The sequence below is a fragment of the Dasypus novemcinctus genome, chromosome 27 (genome assembly GCF_030445035.2).
Source record: "Dasypus novemcinctus isolate mDasNov1 chromosome 27, mDasNov1.1.hap2, whole genome shotgun sequence".
Classification (NCBI taxonomy): Eukaryota; Metazoa; Chordata; class Mammalia; order Cingulata; family Dasypodidae; genus Dasypus; species Dasypus novemcinctus.
In genome coordinates, this window is record NC_080699.1 from 52,097,777 (window position 1) to 52,116,265 (window position 18,489).

General features: G+C 40.5%; 1 protein-coding gene across 9 annotated transcripts in view; it reads left to right on the top strand.

The window, feature by feature from the left end:
• The window catches only part of LOC111765509 (protein IWS1 homolog), a 99,393-nt gene that overhangs the window by 69,672 nt on the left and 11,232 nt on the right, over positions 1–18,489 (top strand). For 7 of the 9 annotated variants that reach the window (XM_071212444.1, XM_071212445.1, XM_071212446.1 and 4 more), the window contains 5 exons: positions 6,042–6,103; positions 6,579–6,603; positions 11,208–11,363; positions 17,189–17,259; positions 17,717–17,741. In XM_071212444.1, the coding sequence (XP_071068545.1) occupies positions 11,303–11,363; positions 17,189–17,259; positions 17,717–17,741 (157 nt within the window). In that variant the 5' untranslated portion in view covers positions 6,042–6,103; positions 6,579–6,603; positions 11,208–11,302. Of the gene's footprint in view, positions 1–4,918; positions 5,069–6,041; positions 6,104–6,578; positions 6,604–11,207; positions 11,364–17,188; positions 17,260–17,716; positions 17,742–18,489 lie in introns of those variants that run through there. The other 2 variants (XM_058289500.2, XM_058289499.2) reach the window with 2 other exon arrangements.

Genomic DNA, 18,489 nt, shown 5'->3' on the forward strand with positions numbered 1-18,489 from the left:
AACTAATGAATAGATAAGGAAAACATGGTACACACACACACGCATATACAGACATACAGTGCAATATTATTTAGTCATAAAAAGGAGTGGGATTGTCCCCATTATGCAAGAAAAGAAAATCTGTTAATATAATACACCATATTGACAAAAAGAAGGAAACAAAAATGATCATCTCAATTTATGTGCAAAAGGCATGAGACAAAATCCTGTTTCTTTTCCTCATAAAATCACTTAGAAAAGTAAGAATAAAAGGAAATGCCTTCTACATGAGAATGAACACTGTGGCAGTTTGAAATAATCAATGGACCTCCCAAGTGTCAATATGTTTGTAAACCCCGAAAGACATTATTTTGTAAATGGGCCTGTTCCTCTGAGTGTAACCCACTTTGATTGCCTTAGGTTCACCACAGAGGTCTTTAACTAAAATACCTGTTAAGATTTGGAATTGTCCTGAATGACCCTGCAATGACAGATACAGACCATTATATATCCTGCCAAAACCTACAGAATTGCGTGGGAGAGAATGTAAACTACAATGTAAACTATAATCCATGCTTAGTGGCAATGCTCCAAAGTGGGTTCATCAATTGCAATGAATGTGCCACACTAATGAAAGAAGTTGTTCATGAGAGGAAAAGTGGGAGGGGTGGGGAGTCGGGCATATGGGAATCCCTTATAGTTTTTTATGGAACATTTTATGTAATCTTAAGTATCTTCTAAAAATAAATGAAAAAATACTTTTAAGATTTACCTGTGAAATGTGGGCTTTGATTCAATCAAGTCAGGAGGGTGTGACTCATGTTTGAGTACCCACCCCCTTGATATAAAAGGACTCTTACTCAAGACAACACACAGGAAGAGAGAAGAAGACAAGGAAGAGAGAACTTTGTCAGTTCTGGAGCCCTGAGGAGAGATGAGTCATTTCCTGATTGTTTGCCCAGAGAGACAAGCCCTATGCCAGCATAAAGCTGAGATTGGAAGAAACTGGGCCGGCAGCCTTAAGAGGAAGAAAGAAGGGGGCAGAGAACACCCACCATCTTGTCTCAACACATGGCAATTGGCTTTGGTTGGAAAGCAGCCATGAGTTGGAATCTGTATGGCCTTATAAGTGTAAGTTTTTACCAGAAATAATTACTCTTTATAAAAGCCAAAAGATTTTTGGTACTTTGCATCAGCGCCCCTTTGGCTGACTAATACAGGCATATATGAAACAAACCACTCCCAACATCATACTGAATGGTGAAAGATCGAAAGCTTTCCTTCTGAGATCTGGAGCAAAACAAGGATGCCCGCTGTCACCACTGCTCTTCAGCACTGTACTGGACATTCTAGCTAGAGCAAGCAGAGAAGAAAAATAAATCAAAGTCATCCATATTGGAAAGGAAGAAGTAACATTTTCACTATTTGCAAACCACAAGATTCCATGTATAGAAAGCCTCATAACTCCACAACAAAAATACTAGAGCAAGAAAGAAATTGAGCAAAGTGATGTCCTAGGAGATAAACACCCACAAATTTGTAATAGTTATGAACGATTGTAATGAGCGTTTCAAGGAGGAAATGAAGAAAAATATCCATTTCCAATTACAATTAAAACAAATATCTCAGAATAAATATAGCCAAGGTTGTAAAGAACTTATGTATGGGAACTACAAAACTGCAAACAGAAATCAAAGACCTAATAAAGGGAAAGACATTGCATGCTCACGGACTGGAAGGCTAAATATTGCCAAGATATCAACTCTACCAAAAACGAATGATAGATTCAATGCAATCCCAATGAAAATTGCAATAAACAGCTTTGCAGAAATGGAAGACAATCATCAAATTTATTTGGAAGGATATGCTATCCTGAAAAGTCACAACCATCATGAAAGACAGAGTTGGAGGATACACCTTTCTTGACTTGAAACTTATCACAAAGCAGCAGTGGTCATAAAAACATGGTCCTGGCATAAGAATAAATATATAGATCAATGGAATCAAAGCGAGAGTTCAGAAATTGACCTTCTCTTTTATGGCCAATTGATTTTTCCCAAGGATGCCAGGTACCCTCAATGGGGAAATAATGGTCTCTTCAATAACTGATGCTGGCAGAACTGGGCATCCATATGTAAAAGTATGATGGAGGACAACTATCTCATATCATATACAAAAATTAACTGAAACGTATAAAGACTTAAAAGAACTAGGAACATAAAACTTGTAGAAGAAAACTTAAGAAGATCTTCAGAACCATGTGTTGGGCAATATTTAGTTTTGTTTTTTAAAAATATTTTATTATTATCATTCTTATTTTAAAGATACATAGATCACACAAATTTTTGCATTAAAAAACATAAAGGTTCCCATATACTGCATTCCACACACACCCCCACTCCTTCCAATCGACAACTTCTTTCATTAGGGCGGTACATTCATTGCACTTGAAGGGCACATTCTGGAGCATTGCTACACTGCATGGATTATAGTTTATTTTGTAGTTTGCACTCACTCCCAGTCCATTCAGCGGGTTATGTCAGGTTATATTATGCCTGCATCTGTCCCCGCAATATCATTGAGGGGAACTCCCAAGTCCTGCAAATGCCCCAATATCACACCTCTTTTTCCCCCATCCCTGCCTTCGGCAACTCCCATGGCCACTGTCTTCACATCAATGAAATGATTTAATTCTTCCAATGCTAGAGTCATGACAATTCTATAGGAGAATACCAGTAAATCCATTCTATTTTATTCCTGCATCCTGAGGACCCTGGGATGGCCATGTCCACTCCAACTTTAAATCAAAAGGGGGCTTACATCCCACATGGCTGATGGATGGAATTTTCCCACTTGCATTTGTAGACTCTCTTGGTTCCCTGGTGCAGTGGTTGACTATCCTCACCTCCCTGTTAGTTGACATGGGCAGTCCAATGAACAGGAGAGTAGGTGTTACAACTCTGCTGAGGCCCAGGACCCAGCTGGCATATAGACAGTCCAGAGATTCAAGCCTCCTGAGCATACACCAAACCCAGCACCTATCACAGGTAAGGGAAAAGTGACAGAAGAAGCATGCATAGAGAGGTCACATCTGAATCCAACTCCACACTCAGGAGCACAGATTCCACTGACAAGGCCATCTGTCATGATCCAGAGCCATCTGTCATGATCATAGGACCTGGGTGTGCCTGTATCCCTCAGAAGGACCCTTCCCTGGGGTTGTACCTACTTTGGCTGTCTCTGAGATCTTGTTGAGATGAGCATAAGTGCAACCCCTCTGAAGACCTCCCAACACATTTTGAAGCCTCTTAGTCATATAAACTCATTTGTCTTTACCACTTACCCATTTTATTCAAGGTCTTTTTCTTGGTGCATCACCAGCAGGTGTTGGTAGTAATACCTCAGCCCAGAGTCATATCCCACACTGGGGGGAAGGTAATGCACTTACATACTGAGTTTGGCTTAGAGAGTGGCCACATTTGAGCAATGTGGAGGCTCTTGGGATGTAGCTCGTAGGCACCCTACAGTTTCGGCCTACTTGTAATTTAAAGCACTTAGGCCCATAAACATAGTCATCAGTATCAAGGGCCCATCACTGGACCATCCTTCTTCACTGATCTTTGCCCTTGTACTTGGGGTATTGTTGCTGCTCCAGTGGGGAGTGGGGCAGAGTTTCCCGGAATGGGAACTCAGCACTCCCTCAGTTGTTGGAAACTCTGAAGTGAGGTATCATTGATTGGGAATGCATGGGGAGGAAGGAGTTCTCCAGGGCAATGTCCTCTTAGATTTTACACCCAAAGCAAAAGCAACAAAAGAAAAATAGATACGTGAGACCTAATCAAGATTATAAACCTTTGTGCCTAAAATACCTTTATAATGAAAGCAAAATCAGTCTAATTCTACGGAAGAATATATGGGGAATTCATATATCCAATAAGGGTTTTCTATCTAGAAAATATAAAGAATCGTGAAGGTCAACATATATAGAATGAAAGACAACCCAATTAAAAAACGGACAAAGCTGCCGTCAATTGCATGGTAGAGTGGGCATCGCCATGCCAGAGTCCTCAGGATCGGGAAATGAAATTATGGCCTAGAGTGGACTTACTGGTATTCTACTATGGAATTATTGTGGCTCTAGCAATGGAAGAAATTATATCACTGATGTGGAGACAGTGGCCACTGGAGTTGCTGAAGGCAGTGAGAGGGAAAAGGAGGCGTATTATGGAGGCGTTTTGGGGAATTGGAGTTGACCTGAATGATATTGCAGGCACAGATGCAGGGCATTATATATCCTGCCATAACCCACTGAAAGGACTGGGAGAGAGTGAAAACTACAATGTAAACTATAATCCATGCTGTGTAGCAATGCCCCAAAATGTATTCATCAAATGCAATAAATGTGCACCACTAATGAAAGAAGTTGTTGATGTGGGAAAATGGGGGTTGTGGGGAGTGGGGCATATGGGAATCTCCTTCATTTTTTAATGGAACGTTTTGTGTGATGTATATACCTCTGAAAAATAAACAAAATATTGCATCTGAGACTGAGTGGAATCTCTCCTGAGTTATTTATGGTAGACTGAATCAAAATTAATGTTCCTAACAGTGAAAAAAATGAAACTAAAAATATGTTTTGAAACATGGGCAAAAGTCTTGGATATGTCTCCAAAGGGTAAAAAATGGCAAGAAAGCACAAAAAAAGATGCTCCCTGTCATTGCTATGATAGATATGCAATTCAAAACCAAAATGAGATATCATAACATACCCACTAGAATGGCTCTTATTAAGAAATGGAAAATAACAAGTACTGGAGAGGATGTGGAGAAATAGGAGCACCCAGTCCTTGCTGGTGGCAAAGGAAAATGGCCACACAGCAGCAGTTGGACCTTGCAATATGGAGAAGGCATTCACTCTGAAAATTCTGTGATGACTGGTCGCCATGGTTACTTCATGATGCACATCTGCCTCACGGTTCTAACTGTCACTCTGTGCCCAGAGAGATTTGAAGTTGGTGGCAGGTGGAAAAGCTCCCAGCTTCGTTCGTACGGCTCATCGAGATGGGAAACCTCAATTGCTGCTCAAGAGGTGTGAACATACTGACCTACTTAATCTAGTTAATACCCCTCAAATTGGCTAGTTATTTTTCAACAAAATATTCTCCTCATTCTTTTCTAGTTTCTCCTCTCCAACTCATCCTACAACATTTCAGATGAGCTTTATACTTTGTCTCTTACTACTTTGTTCATATTTTAGATCCTTCTATCAAGCTGGTTGCCTTAAAATGAATCTCCCATTAGAAAAATTTAGCATTTCTTTTAATGTTCTGTACCCTTCCATCTTCTCCTCAGCTCCATGTCTGTTTTGATGCTGTTTTTCACTCAGCAAGGGCCAAGTAAATTATTCATTTCAGAATTTGGAGTTAAAATGGATGGCTAGACATCAGAAGTCAGGCATTTCATAAGACGAAGTGTACTAAAGTTGGTTTTTAACATGCTTTACCATTTCTATGCATCCTGAAATGCATACATAACTCAGTATGTTTAGGGAATCCATTGCTTCCATTCATATAACTAGTTTTCCAAGAACTTGAGTTTCTAAATGTCAGTTTATGAACCAATATGCACCTTTCCTTTTATCCTTGGGGTTTATCCAAAATTTTCATTTGACAAACTTATTTATTGATGCTTTCACTTACCCACTGCCCTCCCTAATGGTAAGTATGGGGAAAATACTGTAATTTTTTTCTCTACCACCCAATGAGCAGCATATCTTTCAACACACAGCAATAGACAGAAAAATAGGAAAATGAACTCATAGACATTGATAGATAAGCAAGTGCTTTGACACTTTCCCACACAGAGAAAAAAAGATAATGTATATAGATGAGAAGAGAAATAATATTTATGTAGTCGGTGGCCCAATAGCAGCCCAGTTCAGGTTTGGTATAACCAACATCCATAAAGAGAAGCATCACGAGTCAAGCAGTGTTCCCAGAATAATTCATGAGATGTATTCCTGATATACTGAGAGTTACTCTGTGTCTTCCCGCCTCCCACAGGTGACCCATCAGAGGAACTCCCTAATGCCAGGGCAGATGAGGAGAACCCATCTAACACAAAGGTAGGGTTGGCTTTCTGTATTTAAAATAAATGTGTTGGTTTCTTGGTTTCTTTCTTTTGCAATCAAATTCAGATTTGAAAAATTCATCACGTAGAGTATAGAATTTAGGTACTGTCTGCTTGGGGGTAAGCAGGAATGGGTAGACTCTCTTTCCAACAGACAGCTGGTGCCAGAGGGCCTTCAACATTGGTGGTGTCAGTTGGGAGACACTATGTAGAAGACCCCCTGCGTTAGTGGCATTTTTTTCTCCTTATATTAATACTTTTGTGATTGTGTGCCAAAAAGGAATAGAAGGAAATACAATCTGGGAGGGTCTGCACCTTTTCTAATGGTGTCCTCTACTTTGCTTTTTTGTTCTTTGACTTAACAGTGGATTCCCATCTGGTTTTCTACAGCAACTAAGAGAGCAAAAGACCTGTGTAAACAATACCCAGCCTAATCTGATTCTCACATGCTTTCTTTTCTTTCATTACAGGTAGCCTCAAGAACAAGAGAACAAGGTGTGTATTCTGGAATCACTGAATGGCTGAGGATAGAAAATAATAGAAATCTAGATGAATAGGTTGGCTTTCCATGATGGCTTAGGTGGGGATAATTGGGATAATTCCCAATTCCTTGTGGGAGTGAGAATTGGGGGTGGTGTGAGAGAAACTGATCTCAAGGGAAAGAACCTTGATCATGTTTCTTCAACTTTGATCATGTTTCTGGAAGCAGCTGGGTTGCCCTTGGGTAGTGTGGATTACTATTGATTGTAGTTGAGGCATGGCAATGAGTAAGTCTGTGTTGTGTAACTGTGAATCTGAATGTGTGTGTGTCTGTGTGCTTGTATTTATTCATACTAGACAGTGTTCCTGTTTACACAGGTAAATCAACATTGTCAACTCTACCAAGAAAATAATTCCTTCTGACCAGTGCACAGTTTACATACAGTAACTTATTAAATCCTCATCACAGCCATATGTCATGCAGGTGTTTAAAATACTGACACCTCAGCTGGAATACAGAGGCACAGAGACACATGTCAACAATCTCACTAGAGCCTAAGACTTAGAGCCAAGTTCTGTACCCAAGCATGAGGCTCCAATATTGAAACTGAACGTGCATTTAGAGCTCAGACATGGGGATATCAAACAATGTACATGGGAAATTTGGACAACATTAGCATCTATGCATGTACTTGAAAGTTTTCAAGCCTACCGAGTTTTCAACCACTGCTCATCAGTATAAGATTTTGCCAGTGTCACATAACCCAGATGACCTCTCAAATTACCATACTGCTAATTTCACATGCATTTGTCCAGTCACATATCTGAGAGTTCAAAGTCACTATGTAGGGAAACAAAGACAATATCTCTTAGATTTGGGTCACTCATCATTACCTGGCCAGTATCTGATTAAAATCGGGAGATTCTTTTAGTGTATTTGCTAACATTATTGCCAGTAGCCCAAGAAATGTGCCAGTCTTGCAAGCCATGAGTTGTATGTACAGCGGAAGGTAAGAACTCAAAATTTCCCTCGGTTATTAGCCCAGGTCACCCTTATTGAACTGTCTCGTGCGCCTGGTTAGAGATCCTCTGTGCTCAACCCATGCCTATCTCCTTAATGAATTCTCCAGTGTGGGCTGCTTAGTGCCATCACAGATCAAGCACCAGCTCACTCATGAATACACACATGGAATAAAAGAGGAATTTGTTATTATGTAACATTTACATAATCTACAACTTCTATAAATATAAACAATTTTTTTAAGTTGAGAAGGAAAACACAATAGCAAAAAGAGTAGTTATCTTAAATGTTAGGATTTCAACATTTTAAATTTCAAAATTGGATTTCCTATATATCAACAGATTACTGAATAAATACACAAAATACTGTGCCCAGAATTCAATAATCCAGACCCTAAATAAACTGTAAACTTCCATAAAAGGGACAACAAATGGAGAGGCAGCATAAATGGACCTGCGGAAGGTGAAATGGTTTTAAAGGTAGTTAAGCTGTGCTTCAAAACAGACAGATGGTGTTATGGGATGCAGGTTGTGTCATAATGAACACATTACTATTTGTGCATTTGTAGATTTACCACTTGTAAGACGCTTTAGGAATCCTTAGCTGGAAATCCAAGGAATCTGCTTCTCATTTGTTCCTGAACCTTTCCATTATTTCCTTCCTTCCTTCCTCCCTTCCTTCCTCCCTCCCTTCCTTCCTTTGTCCCTCTCTCCCTCCCTCCTTCTTTCATTCCCTCCTGTAATCAGCGTTGTCACTAATGACCCACTTTCTTCTTTCTGTTTTATATCAAATATTGATTTTCTTTAGGGTTTTTTTCTCATAACAACTCACTTAAGACTTTTAAGGTGCTTCAGTGGTTATGAAGCATGACTATATAAATAAATGCTTAACTTAAATGGAAGGATTCCTTTTAACAGCCTTTTGCATTAGTGAACTGTCTATCTTCACAGAAAACATTTGCCAGATTTTGAAGTACCTCACAGAATTGATATCTTTGCATGGTTTGTTTGTAGTGTTACTTATAAGACTATACCCTGTATGACAAAAACATATTCAAAGTACAGATAGGTGTTTTCATTTCATATTTTTGCCAGGAAACAAATGCAATGAAAACTTTAACTTGAATATCTCATTCTCCAAGATATTAAAAGGCAAAAAAAAAAAAAAAAAAAAGAACTAAAAAGTTTTGATATTTGTCTCCTGTCAAATCACCCACAGTACAGGTTCTTTTGCAGAAGGTGTCACCTATACAATACATGTCAATTGCATTGATGTATAGAAGGGATAATTGTATCCTGGATGCTCTCGGTGCCTCTTAAATGTGCCAGAATGACCTGGGTATAAAGATGAACACCAAGAATGGGTGCACACATGGAGAAACTCACCCATGATGCTGTGAGGAGGGCGCTGTTACATTCACCTGGAAAACAGTGTTCTGGTATGGATTAGAGGCATGTGCACCTGTGACCCAGCAGGCCCTGTCCTTGTTCTGTATAATCTAAGGGCCATGAATGAGGCATGAATGCGATGTCCACACAAAGGCCTGCACAGACTCATTTGCAACAGTTTGATCCTGAGCAGTCATTCAGGGAAACAATACAGTGTATAAAATGTAGAAGGAATGCACTTATTGTGCTATGTCCTAATGTGATATAATTACTTGGCATTCCAAATAGCAAATGTTGATTCACACAGCAACAGCTTGGAATTCCCACAATATTCAGATATAACATCCAGCCGTACTCAAAAGAGTTTATACTGTGTGCTTCCATTGATAGGGTGTGAAAAAGAGAGAACTCTAAATGACGGTGATCGTGGTCAGAATAGTGGTAATTGCTGGGGGCTACTGACAGGAAGTAGCAAACGTTAGGCTGCCAGGGGCTGGACACATTCTGAGTGTCGGTCAGGGTGTTCACAACACGTGTGTTTATATGAACCACCAAGCCCTGTGAAGTGCTTTTGTGTACTTCACAACCATTACAATAAGCATTCATGTTTAGAAAAAAGAAATACAAAAAGTAAGCGTGCCCACAAAGTAATCTCCAGGTCCCAGTGGCTTCCTATGTTTACCACACAATATTCATAAAGGCATAATGCCAAAGCAGAACACACTTGCAAAGAATAGATAGAGGGACACTCTCTCATCAAATCAAGAGAATCTCGATACCAAACTCCAGAAAGACAAAGATGGGAAAGGGAAATTACAGAGAACATTCTTCTGAATACACGTGCTGAAAGCGTGGAAAACGTCTGCATTTTGGACCAGAGATTGCAAAGGAAAGTACCTGGGATTTCCTGGCAGGATTTCTGTGGGACGATAGCAGAGGATGCAGGTTTCTGAGGGCAGCCTGGGAGAGGGAGTAGAAGGGAAATCCCTTAATTGATCAGAGCGTGGGACCCAAAGGAATGCAGGCCCGGGTTGCTGAGCAAATCCCTAGATGGGGATTCTAAGCTATGTCTAGGGATGGGACTCTCTCCTTCCTCACTGCTTATTCAGGCTTCACTGGTTGAAGGGAGCTAGTGCTTTGCAGAGCTGCCCTGGGCAGTTATTTGTGAAAATCCTGGGTTCTGAGCCACCATGGGAGCCAAGCTGATGACTGGTCATCAGGAGTGGTTGGCTGACCCCCAGGAAGTCTTGCACAAGGCAGCTGACAGTGTGAATAGTTTGGGGTAGGATGTCCACAAGAGTCCCTGGTCCTTCAGAGGAACTCCATTTGGGGGAACCTGAGTCATATTCTGCATCAGAGAATTAACTTTTAGGCAGACAGTAGGGTGAGGATTTGAGCCATTCTCTTCCCTGGAATCAAGTACTTGGCTGGCCTTTGTCCACGGCTCCTGGAGGGGAACTTGGAACCCCTGGAATTTGCCAAGTTGGGGTAGTGCTTACATTTCCTGACCCAAATCCTTCACTCAGCAATGTTGTGAACACAAAGGACTCATTTGGGGTTGACAGGACAGTGCACATATTCTCCAGGAGCTCTAAAGCATCACACCCATGTAGGGCTGAAAGTCAGTGTCACGCCTCCCCTGTCCTGAGCCATCAAGGCTCAGGACAAGCCACCCTCTCTGGAGGAAAGCACTAGTAGAATACTTGCTTATTCCTCCCAACTTTTAACAATTGAGCTCTTCTAAGTCTTTTATGACATATTGGGCACTTTTCTTAAGGCTTTGCTTGCAATTACTCATTCTTTCAGTTTCATAATATGCACGATTAAGTAGATCTTATTAAAGTTTTCAAATGACAGTGCTGAAAACTGAACCCAGAAAATTTACAAGCTATAACCTGGCTTGGGTGGCCTCTAAATGGTATTTGAACCCAGTTGATACTAGCACACATACTTTGGCCACTGTGCTTTGCTGCTTTCCTATGCTGTCCCATCTACATAAAGGCATCCCACATCTGTCTATTGAGTGTCTAAAGTGAACAACACAAAACTACAACATCTTTTGGAACCAAAATTAGACCCAATGGGGTCTTCTGGGAAGCTCCTTAATGAGAGGATGATAGTTTGAACTCTAAATCACTCATTAAAGATTTCCTATGCTCAACTGTCAATAACATGTCAACTGATATTTCTATTGTGCATGCATTTCCCAGGTTCATGTCTCAAGTATAAAAAAAGAAAATGTGCTACTCAATCCAAAAAGTCTACTGCCCGCCATTCCCAGTCTGTCAGACGTCGCAAAATCACCATGTGGCCAAGGAAGAGGAAGGGCCGTCAAATATCCCCAAGCAACTCTTCTTCTTTGGAAGGTACAGTGGAATTGCAATCATTGTATTGCCTCAGTAATGTTGCCTGTGGTTTATTATAGTGTCCCCTACTGAGGGAAAACCTATACAAAGGCTAAGACACCATCTTTTTTAAAATTCATGTTTGACAACTTTATTAATCGTGTTAGTAGATAGCACCACAACCACATAATGAAAGATGCACTGACAAAAGCTGGTTTGTGTTTACTGGTAAACAGCATTTCAAGGTAATGTTTGGTCATTAATCTATTTATGAACTTTAGCTGAAAGAGTTGACTTCAAAAAAGTGCTGTGAGGTTGTTATAAAAATGATATAAATAGTTAGAGGAATTTTAGATTCACATAAAAATTGTGCAGAGAGTACATAAAGTTCCTACATGTTTCCCTGCCATCCTTCCAGAGCAGACCCAGCACTGTTTCCCCTGTTGACCACTCTCATTATTATGGATGTGTGTACAATTAAAGGGACAGCACCAGTACATTGTTTTGGAGAATCATGCTTCCTGTCTACCCCTCCGTGCATTTTGACAAAGGCATATTGTCATGTAACTCCCGTGACAAAAATTCAGGTGTTTTATTGTGTCCCACAAATTACATTCAGAAATCCTTGGTAACTGTGTGTGGTGGACTCATTTGGAAATAATGTATTTGCAGATGTGATTAAGATGAGGTCTATTGAATTAAGGGTGGGTGTTAATATTCTATGACTAGAGCACTTATAAGAAGGTAAGAGACAGGAGAAAGCTGTGTGAAGATGGACCAACACTGGGAGAAGGAGGCCATGTGAAGATGGAAGAAGAGACTGGAGTTGTGCTGCCATAAGCCAGGGCACCTGGAGCCACCTGAAGCCAGAAGAGTCAAGGAATGATTCCTGGCTAGGCTCCTCAGAGAGACAGAGAGTGGTGCTACGGACACGATAATTTTGGAGTTTTTGTCCCTAGATCTGTGAGGGAATAAGTTTCTGTTCTCAACCCACCCAATTTGTGGCAATTTATTATGGAAACACTAGGAAACTAACTAGATTTGGTATTGGGAAGTGGGGTGTTGCCTTAATAGATACATGGAGAGGTCTCACAGAGGCTTCACATCGAAGTATTGCTTCTGAACACAGACATGGGTGAAGTTTACCCACATGTTTCCGAGTTGTGTGCAGCCAGTGAGACTTCCCATTGAGGCCTCAGACATCAAAGATAACAAACAGAACTCAGCACTCTGCCCTCCCTGGATTTCCAAATATGTACCCAAAAAAAAGGGAAATCATTGTTGTATTCAAGAATTTCAGAGAGTAGGTTTTTTGCATAAGATAACAACAATTTCACAAGACTTTCATGCTACTTTACTGGAATTGTAGTTGGTGCTGGGGTTTAAGATATATCTAGGGGATTTGAATCTCTGGACTGACAATATGATAGCCACGCCCTGAACCTCAACAGACTTCAACTCCTACACTCTGATTTATGGGACTTACCCCACTCAGCTAACATGGAGTTGAAGAATGTCAACCACCACACCATGGAGCCTAGAGTGCCTACAACTGAAAGCAGGAGGACATCCAGTATCCATGTGGAATCTAAGCCCCCTCTTGACATAGAAGTGCAATGGACACAACCAATCCAATGTCCACAGAGAAAATGTGGCATTGGTGTGGGAAAAGTGGCCATGGTGGCTGCTGGGTATGGGGAATGGGAGGAAGAGATGAGATGTGGAGGCGTTTTCGGGACTTGGAGTTGTCCTGGGTGGTGCTTCACGGACAAGTACGGGACATTGTAGATCCCCCCAGGGCCCACTGGATGGAACGTGGAAGAGTATGGGCTGTGATGTGGACCGTTGACCATGAGATGCAGCGATGCCCAGAGATGTACTTGCCAAATGCAATGGATGTGTCATGATGATGGGAGAGAGTGTTGCTGTGGGGGGAGTGGGGGGTGGGGGCGGTGGGGTTGAATGGGACTTCATATTTTTTTAATGTAATATATTTTTAAAAATGAATAAAAAAGAGATAACAAAAAATAATGTACTTGTAGACAAATAAAAGTATATGAAAAACTGTATATTGAAATTTGATTGACTTTCCCTCCATTTTCTGTACTCCTCTAGGTTCTGTCGTTAAGTACCAACTGTTAAATTTTTGCACATCCTTTCAGATTTACTAATTGAACATTCATGTGAAAGTGACACTGTACCACAACCTTTCTAAGGGCTTTACCTACAGTACTCACATGTTCTTCATTTTTAAAGAAGTTTTAGATCACATGAAAGTTATTTGTAAATATAGGGATTCCCATATACCCCACCTCATCTGCTCACATTTTACACATTTAACAACATATTTCATTATTGTGATATATTTTGACAATTGATGAACAAATATGGAAGCATTGTTACTAACCACGGTCTATAGTTGGCATTACAGTTTACACTATGCCCTGCACAATTTTACAGGTTTTGACAAAATGTATACTGGCCTGTATCTGTCATTGCAATGCCATGTGGAACAATTCCAATATGCCAAAAATGCCCCATGTTACACCTATTCTTCCCTGTGCTTCCCCACAGAAACTGCGGTGATCACTGTCTTTCCATCAATGTGGAAAGGACTTCTAGTCCTAGAGTAATAATCAGTCTACTTTGGTCCATATTTACATTTTCCTGTTATGGGTGTTCATTCCTCAATCTGGAGGATTTTGGAATGCTTATGCCCACACTACTTCTGATTAAGATGGGTTTTAGGTCCTATGGGGCAGATGGAGGAAACACTGTTGCTTGCAGTGCTAGATACTCTCTGTCTTTTGGGATGGGCGTTGTCCATCATCCTTCTTTTGTTACTTAGGCTGGGTGAATCTGAGGAACTGGAGAGTAGGTGTTGGCTGCAACTCTGCTGAGATTCAGGGCTCCACTGGCATATGAACACACTGCAGATTTAAGTCTCTGGGACATACATCTAAAAATGGATATAGTGATAAGTATAGGTTCAAATACATGGGCAGAAAAACCGTGTGTAGGAAATGAGCCTAACTCTGATACACCAGGGAGACTGGCTATCATATATTCTAAGATAAGGCCCACCCATGTGGTGCCAATTTCCTGAGTTTGGCTGAAAGGCCTCAAGTGTCCAGATGTCTCTAGAGCCCACAGCAGCACCCCTGCTTGAAGCATTGTTTTCTATGGCAGTCCTTGAGATCGTCCTGAGATGTGCAGAACACTCATGTCCTTGCATGTGTCAATTATTAGTTGAAAGAAACTGGCTGTGAATCAGCAGTGGTGGTCATTTGTATGGAGCCTTCCATATCATGAAGGGTACTATATTCATTTTCCAGGGCTGCCATACAAAGTACCAAAATCTTGGCCACATAATAGCAAACAGAAAGAATAAGACCTAGAAATGTGTTCTTCTACAGCTCTGGAGCGCAGAAGTCTGGAATCAATGTGTCACAGCACCATGCTCCCTCTGGAGGCCCTAGGGGAAGAGTTCTCCTTTGGCTTTCCCTCTCTTTTGGTGGAGGGTGGCAATCTTTGGTGATCCATGGCATGTAGCTGCATGAGTCCAGCCTCTGCCTCCACATTCATATAGCCTTCTCCCTTTACTGTTTCTTTCTGTGTCCCTTCTCATTTTACAGGGACACTGGCTGATTGGATAAGGGAGCTTGGGAATGGTATTACATGCCTTCTTCTACATCAATGTGCTCTCTGGCTAGGGAAATGTTTCATGTTTCTGGGGAGGTTTAATTTTATTTCTTTTCCCCTTTTGAGTTCCTGAAAACTTTGTTGCAAATGCTTTGGTATTTACATTTTTTTCTGATATCTTTTCATTTTTCTTTCTTTGAGAATTACTCAAAGAATTGGAACTTTATGATAAACACTTAGTGTCTTACACATAAAATTATTTTGTCATTTACTTCAAGTGTCATTTGAAAATTACCCATTTCCTAGATGCCTTAATCACTGTTTCAGTCATCGTGTAGGCACTGCACAGGAGCACTTCCTGGTAAAATATTGGTCAGTGTCTTATTATACCTCTCCTAAACACTCCTCTCCCAATCCTTTCTCCATCCCGCCTTTCTCCACTCCACTCCACACAAACACACATACAGCACAGCAAAGAAATATATTCCCATTTAGGTCCTGCCAACATTGGGGTCACTATAAAGGTCTCCTAATTCTTCACTCAGAACTCTATTCAAAGTTAAGTTATGGTTCATTCCATGCCTTGGCAAATATATCAATTGAGACACTTATAATTAAGGTAAAACATAATCCAAAGTGATGTTTTTATGCATTTTGGGACAAAGGACTTCACAATAAATAAGACCACTATCATTTGTAATTGCCATTCATCTCACTTGACTGGGTCTCTCTTAACAGGAAACTCATTCATTCAGAAGAACAGTCATTACACTTAGGCTGTCAACAATAGGATCTTTGCCATCTTTGTCAGATTCATTCAAAAGGGAGATGATACATGAATAATGTAGCTGTTGTTAAGCAAAGCAGGTAAACTTGGAGTGTGGACTCCTGGGTTGGAAACTAGCTGAGTCTTGAGTAGATGTATCTTGAAAGAATATACGCAAACTGATAATAAGCACAAGAAATGATACTCAATATAATTAATCCTCAATGAAATGCCAATCAAAACCACAATGAGGTGCCCCTTATAACCAGTAGGGTAGCTAATGTTTTTAAGAGGAAATAAAATGAAAAATAACAAATACAAGGGAGGCTGTGAATCAACTGGAAGGCCCATACATTGGTGGAAGGAATGTAAAATGGATCAGCCACATTGGGAAATAGTTTGGCAATCCCTCATTGAGATAAACACGGGATTACCATGGGACCAGCAATCTAACAACTAGGTCTATATATGAAAAGAATTTAACTTAAAAGAGGGACACAAATAGGTATTTGAAAACTCAGTGTTTGTTGCCGCATCATTCAGAATGGCCAAAAGTTTCAAACCACCCAAGTGTCTATCAATATGGAAATCAGTAAAAAAAAAAAAAAAAAAAAAAAAAAAAGCATATCCATGAATGGGATGGGCCACACAAAGTAAAGAAGTTCTGATGCACCCTACTATATGCATGATACTTAAAAACATTATACTGAGGAAATAAGGAAGATATGAAAGAAAGATACTGTTTCAATGTACTTCTTTGAAATATAAGAAAAAGAAAATTCAGAGAAAGAAAAGGAGACTAGACTTTATTACCAGGGCTAGGGAGATAGATTAGTCTCATTGGTTAATGGCTATAGAGTTTCTGTTTCAGGTAATGAGAAAATTTGGAATTGAATGTTTGATGGGAGGGTAACACAACATTGGACATGTAATTAATTGATGATAGTAAATTAATTGTATAGATAAAAATGGGTAAACTGGCAAATTACATGTTATGTAGATGTTAACTTGTTGAAAATTTTTAAAAATCCTGTAGAACAAATGAGAAACTCAAAGTCAGCAAAGATCTGTGAGTGTGAAGCAGTATCTCATGATGTCAATGAGATTCTGGCAATTTTGCTGGATTTCAGAATGGGTCGCATAAGAGTTGGAACCATATCACTGTATCATATTGTACACTTTAGTACCACTTGTTCGTGAGCTATTTCACATTGATTTAGACTCTCTTTAGCTACAAAACCAAGAATCCTATTTCTGATGCCCATGCTTCCTCTCTTTGGTCTCCTTCTTCCATGAAGTGTGTCTGGGTAACTCCACAGTCCATGTTTCCTGACCACCCGGACCTGCGCTTTGTAAGCCCCTGTCTGGGTCAAGCAAAGATCCCTGAATAATATCAGCCACACCCCACTGTACTGACTGTTACTCTGTGTCCCCCTAGCTCCCCTGGAAGACCTGGTGGAGGACCCTCTTCGTGACAGGGAGGATGAAGTGGTTCCACCTAATGTTGAGGTAAGGTCATCTGTTTTGGTCTAAGATAGAAATACTCCTTTCTCCTATTTGTCCTTTTCAATTGAGTAAATATCATAATATATGATGGTGTGAATTATAGATATCACCCACTGGTCAGGGGAAAGGATATTTGGAAGGCTTCTCTTACCAAAAGTGCCCTGATAAAGAAGGCATTAGAAATTGAAGCACCAGGTTCTATAGCATATGATAGTGGGCTTTTGCCTCGGCACCAGTATTCTGCATGGATTCAAACTTTTGTAACTCCCATCACAGTGGTCTGGAAAGTCATATCCATCAGGCAACAATTGAGCCATTCCTAATGTATTTTCCATGTTTATTTATGGGGCCTTTGACTTTACAAATGCTTCCCATCAGTTTTCATAAAATCACCAATACCTGAGAAGATGCTACTCAACATCCTAGGATCCTCATAGTGTTTTCTTTTTTGCAATTGCAGGGGAACTCCAGAGAAAGTGAAAACGGTAGGTATTCTGTGCTAATCCCACATCTGAGGGTAAAATAGAGGTGAAATAAGGAACTTCCAGAAAACTTTCAGCTGGGGACATCCTGGACAAAGCATCATGGTGATGAGGAAATGGTTTCTGTGAAGGGAATCTGCCCTTGTTACTACAGTCTGTGGTTTTGTCTGTGATCTCTTTAGGTTGTGCAGGCTTTGCATGCATGGGAGTTTGGGGAGTGTAGTGTGAGTTTCTGTGGTGTAATTTTGGCTTTGTGTGTGTGCATATATGGGGGCAACCATGAGCAGTTTCCCAGATGTTATATCCCATTTAGACTGGACAATTACCAGGGACAACAGGGACAGTTTTCTCAAGTATACCCCATCACCACTGCATGTTCTATGTACATGAACTTGTTCCACACTCACCAAAGCTGGATCTGGGGTTTGCTTTCTACGACCACAACACAGATGGAAAACTGAGGGCAAAGGTGAACATCCCAAGCTCTTGCACTGCTAAAGGGAAGGTCCTAAATGGGAACCTAGTCACATGTCTTCATACCTTGAGTTACAGACCTGACCTTGCCACTCAGCCATATGCTTACCAGAAACCATACAAGGGAGTTACAGCATCTATAGATGCATACCCCAGAATTACATGAGCCCACAAAGAGACCAAAACTGCCCATCATTATAAAGTAGCCTCAGTGTTCACATGACCTAGGCCAACTCCCTGTGCTGACCACCAGAGACTTTGATACAGTTATTAGTGC